General features: G+C 39.3%; 2 protein-coding genes across 4 annotated transcripts; both read left to right on the top strand.

Moving 5' to 3' along the window:
* The first annotated feature begins 2,855 nt into the window (after window positions 1-2,855).
* On the top strand, window positions 2,856-12,010 carry LOC105052050 (uncharacterized). Of its 3 annotated transcripts, none has more exons than XM_029266738.2 (8): window positions 2,856-3,143; window positions 5,500-6,726; window positions 6,965-7,055; window positions 7,449-7,609; window positions 7,714-7,765; window positions 7,903-7,982; window positions 8,082-8,175; window positions 11,022-12,010. In XM_029266738.2, exons 2-8 carry the CDS (start codon window positions 5,650-5,652, stop codon window positions 11,573-11,575), a joined length of 2,109 nt encoding a protein of 702 aa, XP_029122571.1. In that variant the 5' UTR covers window positions 2,856-3,143; window positions 5,500-5,649; the 3' UTR covers window positions 11,576-12,010. The 3 variants fall into 3 exon arrangements, with proteins under 3 accessions (XP_029122571.1, XP_029122569.1, XP_010931045.1); XM_029266736.2 differs by lacking the exon at window positions 2,856-3,143 and adding an exon at window positions 3,205-4,505; XM_010932743.4 differs by lacking the exon at window positions 2,856-3,143 and adding an exon at window positions 3,210-4,505 and having other exon boundaries at window positions 7,452-7,609.
* Window positions 12,011-13,005: 995 nt separating this feature from the next.
* Window positions 13,006-14,425, top strand: LOC105052051 (protein MITOFERRINLIKE 1, chloroplastic). The gene has a single exon (XM_010932745.3). The coding sequence runs from the start codon at window positions 13,061-13,063 to the stop codon at window positions 14,240-14,242; it is 1,182 nt and encodes a 393-aa protein (XP_010931047.1). The 5' UTR covers window positions 13,006-13,060; the 3' UTR covers window positions 14,243-14,425.
* Window positions 14,426-16,554: the final 2,129 nt, after the last annotated feature.

Below are 16,554 nucleotides of genomic sequence, written 5' to 3'. Positions count from 1 at the left end.
TCCAAAAAGGAGGACAAATTGAAGATGTCAGGCAAAAAATTTACACACAATATCTAGAAGGGTAACTAGACATACTAGTACAAGAGATTTAGACAACTGTAGTCTCTAGTGATTTAAAAGCATATTTCTCTATTCCTCCTTAGCAAATAGTAGATCCTCCAGAGCCTTGTTTATTCCCACAGAGATAGTAGATCCAAGAGATTTAAACAACTGTAGTCTGCAAACATAGTTATCAAAGCATTCCAAAGCCTTGTTTGTACCCACAGAACGCGTACACAAAGAAAAAAAAAAAAAAAACTGGGGAAAGAATGGAAGCAGATCGAGTGGGCCAACCCATGCGGACCGGTTTATACCATGGACCGCTTGATCAACCTACTCAAGCTTTGAGGTTGGTGGAAGCAGGACTTACAATTATTACGATTCAATCCAAGTAAAGTCTGTCTCCCAAATCTGAACACCCAGAACTGTGTTGCAGTGTTTTTTCAACCATGACATTGTCCAGAAAGTAAACCCCCCACAATTAAAAGTGCGAAGCCAAAAATCCTTTTTATGCAAAGTAGAAGACAATAGCACTGGAATGTTCTGTTTTCCCACCCTCCGCTTCCATGTCCTTTTGACCCTAATACACACCAAGATGGCTTCCCACCGTCACAAAGTTGAATTATTAGGAAAGTTTAGAGTGATCCTAAGCCCCCAAATTCCAAATGATTGACCCTTTCTATGTTTTGTTAAAGCAAATGGATTTTACACCAATAACCAAGGAGTATTTAAGCACTATTGATCTTACTTGGTGACAAGTAACAGCAGCTTAGAAGGACGGTTTGATACTGTAAATTACCTTATTTGCACTCAAGGGTGAGCAAAACCCGAATCTGAACCAATCAAACCAGTGAAACCGAACCAAGCAAGATTTAAAATTTTATTCGATTTAATTTAGTTGATTTTTGATATATAAAAAATAAATTTAGATTGATTCAGATTTGTCAGTAAATAAAATTATTCTCAAATCAAATCGGATCGGCTTTAATAAAACGATGTTATTTTGATTAGATTGTTGTTTATATTGGAGTATTAATATATTAGAAAATATTTTTGGATTTATGATATTATTTATTAATTTGATTTTGTGTTGATTAGGATTAAACTCTAAATGACTTACTTACTGAATTGTTTATTTTTTTTATAATGTGTCGAAGATCTTTATCTTAATCCTTAATGATGGTATTTATTTAAAAATTTTATTTTGTTGAGTGACAATATCTTATATCAATTTAAATCATTTTATTTGATAAATTCTTTTGGTGATACTCGAAAAGAAAACAAATCTTCGTGAATAATAATAATAATAATAATAATAATAATAATAATAATAATAATAATAATAATAATAATAATAATAATAATAATAATAATAATAATCAGTAAACTAAATCAAATTAGACCATTTAAATCATGTTGGTTTGGTTTGGTTTCAATTTTTTATGGATCCGATTTGATTTCTAGAAATATCAAACTGTTTAAAATTGATTTAACTTAGGTTTGAATATGAAATCGATCCAAATCTGATCATACTCATCCCTATTTATACTAATAGAAGCACGGCCTAATAAACAAACAAAAGGTAGAAAGTAAAACGAGCAGGAGAGAAAAGAAATAGAAATGTCTAACCCATATACGTAAAATAAATAGAAGTCAGTACTGCAGGCTACCATCATTTGAGAACCTTTTCTATTTTTGTTAATGCAAATGGATGTTACACCAATAACCAAGTAGTATTTAAGCACTATTCGTCTTACTTGGTGATAAGTAACCTCAGCTTAGAAAGGTGGCCCAATAACATGACGTTGATTTTATAAATTGTCTTATTAATAACACTAACCACAACCTTTGAAATAGAAGCATGGCCTAATAAACAAAATAAAAATTAGAGAGTGAACCCAGTAGGATAGAAAAGAACTAGAGATGCCTAACCCACGTATATAAAATAAATAGAAGTTAATATAAGCTACTCTCATTTGAGAATTTACTTCGACGCACAACCTAGATGACAATCCATGCTGCTGTCTTGAATGAGATTTTTATTTTTTGAACAATTTTTAATGTGAGACAGACATGCCAACATTGTTCCTAGAAAAGATAAATGTTAGCAGCTATCTCGCACAAGAGCATAAATAGAAAATTATAATTCATCAATGAATGAAGGATGATGTGACAAAAATAGACATGTACAGCCCTTGGCAAATTTTTTGGTTTTACATGCATATTCTTAGTAGAAAGAAATCATGTAAAAAAAGAAATTATTTAAAACAAAAATTAAATGATATATTACATAATTTACTTAATCTACCAATCTACTAATTCTGAATTATTCAAACTCATTTAACCTTTGTCTAAAATAACACGCTGTAACCACTTCAAATTGATGGGATCCTAAGTCCATGACACGCTTCAAACTAGAGAGAAGAATGATAACATAATGCCACATTTTCTCGCGTGTGCTTGGACCATGCCTCTGTCATGGTCAACGTAAATAGATACAAATTTGGTGGTGAGGGTAAAGATAGCATTATATATCCCTAATAATAATAATACCATAAAAATGATGATTCCATTTCCTAAAAAACAAGCCCATATCTTTTTGTTTTTAGGTAACAAACGAAGCCCATATCTTTGGGTGCCGCGTTTAATCACATCATCCATTAGTTATAGATAGAATGGAATTATATAAATAGAAGTTTATCATCCTGTGGCTTGTGCTGCCTTTTTTTTTTTATATTCTCTTTTTCTACGCTTTTGCCATTTCCATCTCCGTCCGGCCACACGGTTCAGGGGATCTCGAGTCGGACCGATCTGGCGAAGGTGGAAAAAAAAACCGTTCCAACGTCGACCCGGTGTCCTCCCCTCCACTCCCCTTCATGAGAATCCTGTCCCTCTTTCCACTCTAGCGAACGCTCCAGAGCTCGCAGGAATCCAAAACCAAATCCTAGAATCCGGTCCGCTCCTCCGTCTCCTGTCTGTTTCGCCATCGAATGCGATGACGAGTGGTTGAGAGCTCGGTGGGAGGACGAGGAGCTCTCGAGCCTGAGGTCATCCATGGCGGGGATGATGCGATGATGCGACCCGTGATCAAAACACTCGCTTTCGTAAGTTCTGAGACCTGAAAACAGTATTTCCATGCCAGTTTCATCATGGCGATATCGTTATTCCCAATTCCCCTAAGAGTTCGAGGGAAAGATTGGATTTTTCCTCTTTTCTTTTTTGGGAAGATAGAGATAAAGAACCTTGCTTCGGCAAAGTACTGATGCATGAAACGGGTACCTCCCAATGCCATTTCATCATGGCGGAATCAGAATTCCAAATTCGGTTAATATCACATGAAAAAAGACGATCTTTTTTGAAGCTAAAGATCAAGAACCTCGCTTCCGTGAGTCCTGATGCCGGAAACAGAGAGTTGGAGTGGCAGTTTCATCACAGCGGAATTTTGCGGGGACAAAAGCAAAAAGATTGGATTTTTGGGACGAAAGCGGCCGAGAATCTTTGACGTGCCGCGGAGGGAGCTCAAAGGATGGGCCTTTAATGGCGGAGGGGAGACGCCGGGAGCCTGGAAAGTCGAACAGATCCCACAGAACCTAGAAGGGCGTACAAAAAGTACCGCTATAGCTCTAGCTCGTAGGGAAGAGAGAGAGAGGGGAGGTGGACGACAGTGGCTCTATGGTGGGGGAGCCAACAGCTGTCGGTTCCCCGACCGGATCCCCGCCTGCCACGACCGATCCCTTTCAGTAGCTCTGTTCTCCTTCGCCCCCTAGCCACCAGGCTGTCCGGTTCGTTTTCCGGGACTGCCGATCTTTATACACAGCCATTATTGCAGTCGAGAAGAACGCCCTCGCAAATCTCCCTCCTTTATGGCCTACCTATATGTTACTCTCCAGAGTCCAGAATTCCAATAAAAATCCCATCTTTTCCTCCCTTTCTTAGTTTACCAGGCCTAAAGAGAGGCCCTCTGCCCCTCCCTCCCCCCTTCTCTCTCTCTCCCTCTCTGTGTGTTTTCGATCGCCATTATTGACCTCTGGTGGTTGTTGTCTAGTTCTCTCTGTTAGGCTTTCGAAGGAAAGCAAGCGCGGGTGGGGGCATCGAAGGACGTGCCAAGCGCCGCTCGTGTCGGTCGGTCCGTGCGCGTGGGGGAGGCTGCGATCGGTGGTGCGGTTATCGAGGCGGGTGGAGGCGTTACATCTGAGCGCGTGGGACCGTCCGTGGCCGTGGGGTCGTGTGTGTGTGTTTGTGTGTTGGGAGGGTGGGGACGGGAGGGGTTACGCTCTCTCTATAAATCAGAGCGAGGGTTTATCGGGCGCCGTTCGTTTTCTCGGGACTCCCTTTCTTTTTCCCTCTGCGCAGAGCCCTCGGAGCGGGGGTCCGGAGCAGAGGATTTGGGGGTTTTTCTTATGATTTCTGGAAGCGGGGAGCGCCCATCGATCCAAGATTGAGGCATATTTCTCATGGAATTCGAGGTAGCGTTCTTTGAAACGAGAACTTTTGGCCTCTGGCTTCGTAAAAGATTTGGTTTTCCGTGTTGTGCAGGTTTGTTGGTGGATCTCTGTAGGAATTGTTTTCTTGAGGGAATCTCTGTAGGAATTGTGAGGTGGGGTTCTGGATTTGTTAGGTGATCACTAGGGTTTCTTCGATATATTGGCAATGGAATAGTGGCAAGGCGAACGGTGTTTTTTCCTCTATTCTTTTGGGGGCCCGGGAGGGGGTGTTGTATGTACGTTTCTTATGGATTTCTTTGGCATTTTTTGGGTTTTAGGTGTTTTGGGATTGTAATTTTTGCTTTTGTTCGTTAATAGGAGGCGGATTGCTTATAAATTTTAGATTTAAGCTAATGAGTCTTGTTGAAGTTTTTGGCTTTTTGTCCTTTTTGGTGCTTTGGTGGGATCACAGTGCATTTATGAAAATGAATTCAATGTAATAGTGCCTGAAAGCTGGAGACATCTGGTGAGCTTTTATTTTTGAAAGAGATGGGTTTCAACAGATATAGGGGTTCGAGATTCCTGGGATTTTTCATATATGAAACTATCTGCAATGGAGTGCTTGTTGAGAGACGTATGTAGTGCTTTTTTTTTTTTTCCAAACCTAGATTAACATGGAGCAGGGAGATAGGTCAGTGAACCAGAAGCGTTGGAGCAGGAATTTGATCTAGTCGATTATAATTTGGTTATGGTGTTTCTTCTTTTGGACTTTTTGGTTCCAATAGGCTCCATTTGTCACTCTGTAAGGCACGCTTGCATTCTTTTCTTGTTAAACCTGCTGCTATTATGACCTTAAATGCTTTTCCTTTTTTTTTTTATTTGAATCTTCTTGGGTATCACGGTTTCATATTTTTTTTTCTCTCTTTTTTTTTTCTTTTTGTTGTTTGAGTTAAATTTTTAGTTTTTCATAGCAACAGTACAACTGTGAGCTTTGTCCCCCTGAATCTTTTCTCTTTTATTCAACTTTTGCCCTCAGTTATTTGGTTCTGGATTGTTGGAGTGGCATAAGAGCCTTCATCGACATGTCAACTTTGACGTTTGTGATGATTCAACTTCCATATATCCTCACAGTGGCCTGAAGAGCTTACTAAATGGTGCTTGATTGGTAGCCTTGGTTGTATTAAACATGCTGAGTTCCAATGAGGATGGAGAGGTCTTCTTTGATGCATGTGATAGCATTAGGACTTCGATTTCATCATCCGAGGATTCTATTTTTGAAAATGAAGAATTGGAATTCAGAAAATTTGGGTATCAGTTATGGACAAGGGAGCTGACAAGTGTTCAGGAAAGGCGAGATAAGTTCTTACAGGAAATGGGCTTCTATGAGTCTGTGTCTTCTTCATCAGGTCCCTCTCAGGATCACAAAGAAGCTACAGATGATAGCTCAAAGGAGCACATGGATTTGGCAAGAGTTACGAAAAGCAGTGGCACTGTCTTGCTCTTGGATGATAGGCTACATGTAGATAGTTTGCCCTCTCCAGATAATGGGGTACATAGGGATTCTGTCTGTTGTATAAGGGATCTGGATAGTGGGAAGAAATTTATCGTTTGTGACCTAGGGCAGGATGGTTTGTTCAGCACGCTCAAAGAAGTTGGCTCGGACAAATTGATGACACTGCAGGAATTTGAAGCATTACTTGGTCTTTCTTGTTCTGTTCAAAAACTGATGCGGAGAGATGCTGCCTCCTTTGGAGAAAAGCCTGATGATGTTAATAAAAAGAAATTTAAAAGCTGGTGGAGAAGCTTCTCAGACAGGAGGCAGGCTGCGGGGATGTGCAAGTCCGACGTTTCTGTTAAAAATCCCAAGATGAGGTCAATGAGAACTAGAGTTCAGCAACACAAGAAAAGGAGTATGGAGTTCACTGCACTCTACATGGGACAAGAAATCAAAGCGCACAAGGGTTTGATCAGGGCTATGAAATTCAGTCCATCTGGGTGCTATCTAGCTAGTGGTGGTGAAGATTGTATTGTACGCATTTGGCAGATTAGAGAAGTGGAAACCTCTTGTGAATGTTCTAATGTAGATGAGTCCTCTAAAAATGTTGATGCAGTTAAGGATATTAAGCTGCATTTTAGTAAAAAGTGTAGCAATTCTGCTTCTGTTATCATTCCAAAAAAGGTTTTCAAGATTGAGGAGGCACCGCTACAAGAATTTTATGGGCATACTGGTGACATCTTGGACCTGTCTTGGTCAAAGTCTGATGTAAGTACCAAAAGCCTCAGCTTGTCAGTTATGACATTATGGTGTCATTACCTTTGTTAATTTTGGTCTTCCAGCCTCATCACTTCATGATTTCATGTATCATATGTGCTTTTTATTATGGCAATTATAATGAAGGTAGGCTGTTGTGAAAAGATCTAATTTATCACCTTGTGTTGCAGTGTCTGCCTGCATCACTTACAATAATTTTGATATCTATGCTTGAATATTTTGGATGCAGTGTCTGCTGACTTCATCTAAAGATAAAACTGTACGCATGTGGAAAGTTGGCTGCGATGGTTGCCTTAAAGTTTTTCGACACAATGATTATGGTAAGCAGGAGAAGCCACAATATTTGTCCATAAGCTCACAGCATGCTATGATAATGTAGCAAATGTGTCTTGACAAAAAACTGTATTATTCTTTGGGCACAATACTTTCACATGTGGATCACAATAAGATGGATAGTTGCTAACATTGAAGAAGACCTAGGTCGTAATCTATTTTCGATGTTTGATCCTAATTTTTATTACTGACAAGTGCACACAGACCTTGGGTGTAGTTGGTGAGGAAATCTTCCATACCAGAAACTTTGATTAGAAACCGCGCATAATTGTTAGATTGTTGCTGTTCATCTATTACTTACAAGACACATTCTTTTGTAGGACTTATACTTTTCTTTGCTGAGAACAATTTGTTTATTTTCCTTTATTTTCCATGGAAAGCAGTTACATGCGTTCAGTTCAATCCCAACGACAATAAATACTTCATCAGTGGCTCCATAGATGGCAAAGTTCGTATCTGGGGAGTTCCAGAGAATCGGGTGGTTGACTGGGTTGACTTAAGGGATATTGTAACTGCTATCAGTTATAGGCCAGATGGAAAGGTTTCTCTCTAATTTCAGCAGTCACTGATGAATTTGCTATGATTATCTGTTCGTCAATAACAACATGGTCATATATTAACATTCCTTTTCTTTTTGGGGAACAGGGGTTTGTTGTCGGTTGTATCACTGGAAATTGCCGCTTCTATAACTACTCAGGTATTACTGTGAGTGCTAATTTATGATGTGCTCTTGCCATTATTTTTTTAATAAATTGTGAAGGAGGGGATTATTCAATTTACAATTTGAACCTCCTGTTTAACTTTTTATATTCTCTCCTTTTTGTTTGGATATAGGTCAAAACATGCAGCTGGACTCACGATTATGTATTCAGGGGAAGAAGAAGTCTGCTGGCAAACGAATTACAAGCTTGCAGGTTGTCTATCTAAAGCTGTGGTTATTGTTGATGTCAACCATCTGATGATGTTTCTTCATGTTGTAGCACTGTCACTCATATGCTTTGTGGATGTTGCAGTTTTCACCAAAAGATTCTCAAAGGGTCATGGTCACCGCGGGGGATGCCAAAGTTCGAATTGTTGATGGGTTTGATGTCATTCATAAGTTCAAAGGTGGAGTATGGTTTGAATGTAGCTTCTTTAAAAAGTTTTAGTTGCAATTTACCAAGTTGTTTGGACTTTGGATGTGTGCATAGCCTCATATATTGTTGGACAGCCTATTTAATGTCTTAATGTTGCCTGGTTTTTAAATGAATACTTGATTAGAATACAACGAAAAAAATATGATATGACATAAAGCAAGCCTAGTTTAGGGTTTGGCTTCATCATTTCTACTTTATAATCCCCCCCCCCCCCCCCCAAAAAAAAGCGGCAAATAGTCATGAGTTGTGACCATATGGATTCAGATTTTACAAGCCTGTCACTATTTCAACTAGCAAGGCATGTTGCATCAATTATGTATGTTTGATACAGAATTTAAGGTTTCTGGATATATTACCTTTTAGCTACTTTGGTTTTCTGTTTAAAGTACAACCAACTGGTTATTATTGGAACCTGTATATGCTACTATGATAACTTCACACAGAATAGCATATATTCTGGTGGAAAATGCAAAACACCAGTATGCAGAAAAATTATATCTGTGGGTTTGAGAAACTATGCTGTTATCTGAAGTGAAAACTTTCTCACATCTGAGTAGTGACCATTCAACCTATGTCAAATAAAAAAGAGCAGCAAAATGGTTTCTTTCAAGTGTTGATTATCATAATGAGTGAAAGTCTTCTGTGAATTCAGCGAGTTATCATTTTGACCATTTGTTGTGTCCAGGATCGCATAGAATATTGACATAGATTTATTCTAACAAAATAAATGACTTATTAATTTCTCGATCTTATTGGATTCAGTACAAAGTTATATGTAGCACCTGGTCATGTCTTCCACAATTGCAGCCTTTTAAGAATATGATGAGTTAAATGCCGGCATCTGTTTGATTTGTTAAAACGCCTCAAGAATGCCTGATTCTTTAGAAGATTTTAAGGACAAATCAGGATATCTACTGAATTAAATAAGTAGGCCAAACCCACAGCTTTTGAATGACAGGTTAGGTCAAGTTGCATGAACACTAAGAGTAGCAAATATTTAGCTGATTTATTTACATGTTTTGTTGTTGTTGTTGTTTCCTTTTTTTGAGGAGGAGGGGGGGGTGCTGTTCAGTTTTGAGGATACAAAGGACAAACATTTGATACCATGAAAATTGGCTGGATGCCTGCAACTGTAGGGTTGGGGCTTGATAACCACAGAGAAGGATTAGGCATTGGTAGATCCTTATTCTTCTTTCAAAGTATCTGAAGAGATTTGCAAGCCTCTAACCTTGATTGAAACAAGAATACAGAAAGTTGGATGATGATAGATGTATTTTCGCATAAAGCCAAATTAGCATAACTTGAGATCAAATATTGTGGGAACAATCATCAAGCCTGCTTTATTTTTTTAGTTCTTTTTTTTATCTAAAAGAAACCTGGAAATCTGAATTTTTGCTCGTTTTCTGCTGGAGTTTGATGAGATAGATTTATCTGACCATTACATGCCAAATTTTTTCATCAAGAATGAAGCAGGAGTTTAGAAGAGTAGAAAAAAATGTGGAGTTTGGATTTGTTTTGAGAAAGATTAAAAATCAACTATGCCTCTTTATTGGTATGAAACAACACCAAATATTTTATCTTTCCTTGGTAACTATAACTAATAGAACTGGCCATATAAGGATTTTTTGGGTCGTTTGCGCATGGTGGCAGTGGTGGCAGGGTGGGTGGAGTTGAAAAGGACTACATTATGACCTTCACAATGAAAACATGGTGCATACCATAAAATAAAGACCAAAACCTTCATTCTAATCTCCTAGCATTAGCAGTAAAGCCCTAATAAAACTCCTATAATAAACTGCAATCCCCTAATAAACTGAAAGAACAGATGATCAGGTGATGATTCTCCTGCTCCCTAATCTTTCCCTTTTAGTCATCTACATATTTCTTTTTTCAGTTGCATGATTTTTCTTCAGCAGTTAGTATATTGGTAATCTAATGGCAGTTTTAAGTGTAATATAAGACATGATGCCTTTGTTATCTGGTGGGATTCCGCTACGTTGATTTGGGCTTATCCATTCCTTTAAGAGCACACCTAAAAGTGTCACATGTCTGATACATATTGTCCACAAGCAGGCCCTGCAATAGTTAGAGCACCATTAGAAAAATGTGCTCACTGAATATTAACATTATTCTCTTTGTCTGACCTATCGTATTTTGAATTTGCATCAAAGCATCCTAGGTTAACATTACCATGCACTTGAGTTAATGATATTTGATCTTGTAAATACTTGCTGATTTCTTTATAAATTTTTCATTAACTGTCATGGTATTTGATATGCAATATCTTCATTGAAGCAAAGTTTTTTGATGGGCAAAACTTTATATTGTACTAGTGTTCTTCTTGTCTGCTTTATCTTATGACAAATGGCAGCGAGGCTCTTGCTACTCTTTGGTGAACAGATAACCTCTGTTTTCCCGCCTGACTTTGGCAGCTGGGTCACTAAAATGTGGTTTAATATGTTTTGTAAAATTTTTTGCCTGACTTCAGCACTGATTTCCTTTTCTTGTTGTCGTCTCAAAATACTCCTAGGTCCTTGATATGACAGGAGTATATCATGACCTTGTTCCATAGGGAAACTGGTTATATGTGTTAATTTATGGCAAGACAAAGTGTTAGAACATCGTTTCTATCTATTGCTGATTCTGAGTTCTCCTTGTCCAATACCGTAGGGGCATAAACACGAGTTCTTAACATTTTGTTCTTTGTGTAGCACTACAGAATTAACTATTCATAGGCTTGTGTCTTTATGATGCTCTGTTCTTATCATCTGAAGCCCGTTTATCTTTTTACAAACTTCTCTTTGATATGAAATGCAGGTCTCCGGAAGGCAAAAAGTCAGTTATCTGCATCATTTACTTCAGATGGGAGACACATTGTCTCTGTGGGTGAGGATTCCTATGTCTACATATGGAACTATGACAGCTCTGGTAGTCTGTCATCAAAAGGATCCAAATCAATACGTGCGTGCGAACTCTTCTTTTCGGAGCGTGCATCAGTTGCAGTTCCATGGCCTGGCTTGGACCATGGACAGGCAGGCTCAGGCGGCAAAACTCTTGATGCTAGTTCCCTGCAGCAGAAAATTTTGGAGGCATCCACTTGCCTGAGGGATCCAGACTGCTTTTCCCTTGGTACATGGCTCTTTTCTGATGGTTCATCAAGGGGATCTGCAACATGGCCCGAGGAAAAACTTTCTTCAACACCTAAGCCTTCATCGAAGACTGAGAGTTGCCATCATCACCACTGTCATCTCCATCATCAGTATCATTCTCTCACATCTATGGCAGCTATGTGGAGTTTGGTGATTGTAACCGCAAGCCATGATGGAACTATCAGGTCTTTCCATAATTATGGATTGCCTGTTAGGTTGTAAGGAGAGGCTTAGTGTATTCCAGAATTATTGGAAGTTGATTGCACCGAGGCTGCTTGATCTCTGAGTTGGTGTCGTGTAGCACCCGTTGCAGGAAGATAATTTAGTGCACACGGCTGGATCTCTTAGTTTTCGATTTCCACCTTGGCATGATCACCGTTGGTGCTGCTGAAGTCCGTCTTCAATGGCAGGCAACCACACTACTGGATTCTATAGCACATATGGTTGCAGAATATTGTCATTGTCATTCACAGCGCCTCTTGTAGGTAGAAAGAAACCAAATGGCGCACAAGACTTTACAGTAAAGGAAAGAGAGCGAATGAACCTAGGAATTTTGTATGTCAGTATTTATGTTTATTTTGTTAGGAAAGTATTTGGCTGCAACTGGCAGCTTTCATTTTTGTGCAGAAATAAAGATGAAAGTCATTTTGCTTCCTAGCACCTTGTGATGTTCCAACAATTTAATTACATCTGATCTCCTCTCTGTGTGTGTGTGAGATTGCAGTATCACCAATGCAATCTTTCAATTTAACATGCTTTTATGATCCTCAAAAAAATTTAACATCCTTCTATGAGCGAGCTCGTTATATTCTATGTTGTTTTGAGATTACGTTGCCCGACATATCCAGAGAAGTGGTGATAAGGCGATTACAAGGGAAATTAAAAATGATTGAATATGTTGTTTTTTCTTTGAGAAATATGGTTGTAGTAGGTTTTGAACCTGGAACCTTTTCTCAGTCTTTTACCTGCATGTCCTCCAAATGAATGAATGCAAAGCTCTCATGATGGTACAATGCTTGTGTGATATATTTTAATGTGTGATGACTATCTTTGGAACAAGTATAACTTTGCCAAGAGACAAAAGAATTCCAAGTCTTAGAAGTGAATAGACATGCATAGTTCTTGTGTCTGCATATTGTCTAGCGTGATGCAAGCTCTGGTGACTATCTCGAGAGCAAGGCTCTGCCAAAAGAAAAACGAACTACTCTAAGACAATGATAATAACATTACACGATCATTTTCTTATCTCAGTAAAATTTCAACATCATTTGACATAAAACAAGAGAAGAAAATCTTAAAAAAAAAGTTGTATCTTATCAAGTCTTTGAAAGGGCGAATAACTCGGTCATCATTAAATTTTGGAGAAGAAAAAAAAAAAAAATATAATTGATTGGAGAGAATTGGACTCTAAAATAAAAATAAGAATAAATAATTCTCATTCTAATTTTGTTGGGATGGTCAATCTAATTTCAAGAAAGAATAAGAATGTCCCTCAATCTTTCAAAATTTAATCTAGATTTTTATTTTGATATCTAAATTTTATTTTAATTTTGTTTTCAATTTCATGAATCAGATATGTCAAAAATATGATAATTCCCTTAAGATTTGATTCCGAATCCGGTGGCAGACCAAACCTATCCTAAATGGCCAACTCTGCGGACGAACTCAATCGATCGAGGTAGACCAAACATCTTTTTGAGAAGGCTGATGGATCCATTCGCTTCGGTATCTCAGAAGCCAATCCGAAAAATGGAGGCCAATCTTCTCCCTTCCCTCTCCACCTCCTCCCCCTCCTCACCCGAAGACTTCCCCTCTTTCTTCTCCAACCTGAACTCCCTCCTCCTCTCCTCTCCCACAACTCCCTCCTCCCCTTCTCTCTTCTCCTCCACCTCTCTCTCCTCCGCCCAACACCCCCAAACCGCTAAAGATCCCACCTTTATCCTCCCCAAATGCCCCAAGCCCTCTACCGGGGCCTCCTCCCGATCCCTCCTCGCTTCCCTCTCCATCCTTGAGCGCGCCCTCGTCGGCGGCGCCGCCGGTGGAATAGCCGGAGCCTTCACCTACGTCTGCCTGCTCCCCATCGACGCCGTCAAGACCAAGCTCCAGACCCGCGGCGCCGCCCGTCTCTACTCTTCCGCAGTCGACGCCGCTCTCCACATCTTCCGCTCCGAGGGTATCCTCGGCTTCTACCGCGGCGTCTCCGCAGTCCTCATCGGCTCCGCCTCCTCCTCCGCCGTCTACTTCGGCACCTGCGAGCTCGGCAAGTCCCTTTTCTCCAAAATCCCTCCTTTCCCTCTCCTCCTCATCCCCCCTACCGCCGGCGCCATGGGCAACATCGTCTCGTCTGCCATCATGGTCCCCAAGGAGCTGATCACCCAGAGAATGCAGGCTGGCGCCCCTGGCAGGTCCTGGGAGGTGCTGCTTAGAATTCTCGAAAAAGATGGCATCTTGGGGCTCTATGCCGGATACTCGGCCACGCTGCTCCGTAATTTGCCTGCGGGGATTCTCAGCTACTCTTCCTTCGAGTACTTGAAGAGCTTTGTGTTGAGTAGGACTGGAAAGGCTTACCTTGAACCAGCTCAGAGTGTGTGTTGCGGGGCATTGGCGGGGGCGATCTCGGCCTCCCTTACTACCCCTCTTGATGTAGTGAAGACTCGGTTGATGACGCAGACTCATGCAGAGGCTACCAGGAAGATTTCAGAGACGGTGAGGCTTATTGTGATGGAGGAAGGGTGGGCAGGACTGGCGCGAGGGATTGGTCCGCGGGTTCTTCACAGTGCATGCTTCGCAGCATTGGGTTACTTTGCATTTGAGACAGCAAGATTGGCGATATTGCATCAGTATATCCGGCAAAGGGATGAGATGGTGGTCGATAAGCAGGCAGCTTGATGTCTTATGCTTTGTTTGAGAAAAAAAATGGTGACATCCTTAATTTTTGCATACTTCATGAAGTTTTGTGGATCGAAAAGTTTCCATTGCTTTAACTTTTTACTCATTCAGTCCCGTTACATGATTCCGTTGCTGATGAAATGTTTTTACAATATATTAATTGTTTATTTTTGCTGTGCCTTCTGTTTTATGTGAATTATGATGCATAAAGTTGTAGACTTATCTGAAGTTGTTTTGTTTGGAATTAACCCAAGAGGGTTTGGTCATGCTCTTATCGAATAAAGGTTTACTCTCCAGATTATCCTTTATTAGTTTTATTATTTATCAAAAGGGTTAATCTAATAGCTTATAGTCAGTAATATTTCTAAAATATTATAAAGTGTATATCTGAAACTCATGAATGATAAGCTACTATGCAGGCAATCTGATAGATCATAAAAGAAAATCTTTGTGCGCCAAAATAAATGCTATCTAGAATATTGTAGTGTTACACATCTCCTACAGGGAGAGTATTTCAGGTTCTTGTTTCCCAAGATGTCGAGCATAGTTGTAAGGCCTCAGAGAGATTAGTCAAATGGTAGGGAGAGTGGGATAGGCTGGAATTGTGTGTTTAAATAAGTCATGATGAAGAAATTACAAAAGCTTGTAATCTGAATGTTGTTAGATAGGGAAAATTGAGATTCAATAAATTGGTGCCATGAGGCCCTTGGCAGAGTCTTCAAATCTAAAACATTATATATATATATATATATATATATATATATATATATATATATATATATATATATAAGTCATGATGAAGAAATTACAAAAGCTTGTAATCTGAATGTTGTTAGATAGGGAAAATTGAGATTCAATAAATTGGTGCTATGAGGCCCTTGGCAGAGTCTTCAAATCTAAAAAATGTTTTATATATATATATATATATATATATATATATATATATATATATTGAAGGTTTAGAAGCTTTTGATGTCAAACATGGTGCAAGCTATTGTTTAGGCAGTCGTCTGATAGTTGATTCTGATAGGAGAACTTGACAAAGGGGTATCAAGCTGGACTGTCAGTGTGCTTAATGCCTTCAAATTATGAGGCTTTGGGACATTTGCCACTGTAGTGACTGCCAATATGTACCTGGAGGCTTTCTGGGAACCCTTTGTCTCTGGATGATAGAGCAAACAAAGGTGGTGCAGATGCTGCATATGGCATGCTGGGAAATCTGGAGAGGCAAGACAAGGCTGAACTTTGATGGCGTTTTGACTTTTGAGGAACATTAGGATTAGCTGCCTCTACTGTGTTAAAGTTGTGGTTCCACATTTCAGGGAGTATTTCTAGTGGATTTTTGTATCCATTTCCTTTGGCTCTACTCTATCATGTCCATGAGGGATCTAGTTTGACCCTCTCTCATCTTGTGTCTCTTTCAACTTTAGATGGAGCCTATTGGTTGATGAAAATTTGTTTTTTTCCAGCAAGGAGAGAGCACTATTGCAACTTTATATGGCCTAGACCACTATTGCAAAGATAGAGCTTGACGAACATACCAACTTTGGACATACATATTACCATAAAGAAAGCCAATAATCTAAAATTGAAAGAAATTGGGTTGCTATATCTTGTTATCTTATCCTGGAAGAATTGTCAAGAATATTAGTTTGTCAGATTTGTAAATGAGGTCAAGATTACATTATCATCTCCACCATTGATGCAAAGGTGACAAGTCTAGCAAATTTGTGCAATAGTTTCAGGAAATTGGTTCATATAAATGAATATAGATAAGCATACTGCTTGACCAACCTTTTGACAAAACTATGCAACCATCAGTTTTTACTTGAGGACATGGTAGTGAAGGATAAATGATTTATGTTGCTGTGCAACAAATTTAATTAGGTCCAAAGTTAATCACATTTGTTCAAGCTTTAGTGCATGTTTTCTGACTTGTAAAGGTCATGTCATGGGCTCAAAACTGATATGCCCCTTCAGCCATCAAAGTATACTGAATAAGAATCATCCCCATACCTGGTGAGTAATTTTCATTATCTTGCTTGTTTTTGTTGTGAAGATCTTACAGCTGCACCACCGCCCCCCAGGCAAAAAAAGGAAAAGGAATGCCTAGGAGGACATCACGATGAAGTAGACATTATACTTGTATTCTTCTTCATCAAGGAAGTGAAATCAATCACTCGAATATAAGTTAATGTGACATTGCTTATTTTAGAAGCAGAGATCAGTTACTATGACATTGTTGTGGTTTTCTTTCTAGTCTGAGCCCACTCTTAACTTCTAATCATATATAAGTGGATTTAGGAGTTTGG

Source organism: Elaeis guineensis, chromosome 9 (assembly GCF_000442705.2).
Source record: "Elaeis guineensis isolate ETL-2024a chromosome 9, EG11, whole genome shotgun sequence".
In the NCBI taxonomy this organism is placed as follows: domain Eukaryota; kingdom Viridiplantae; phylum Streptophyta; class Magnoliopsida; order Arecales; family Arecaceae; genus Elaeis; species Elaeis guineensis.
The sequence above is the reverse complement of the archived record's forward strand: the minus strand, read 5'-3'. Positions and strand labels throughout refer to the sequence as shown.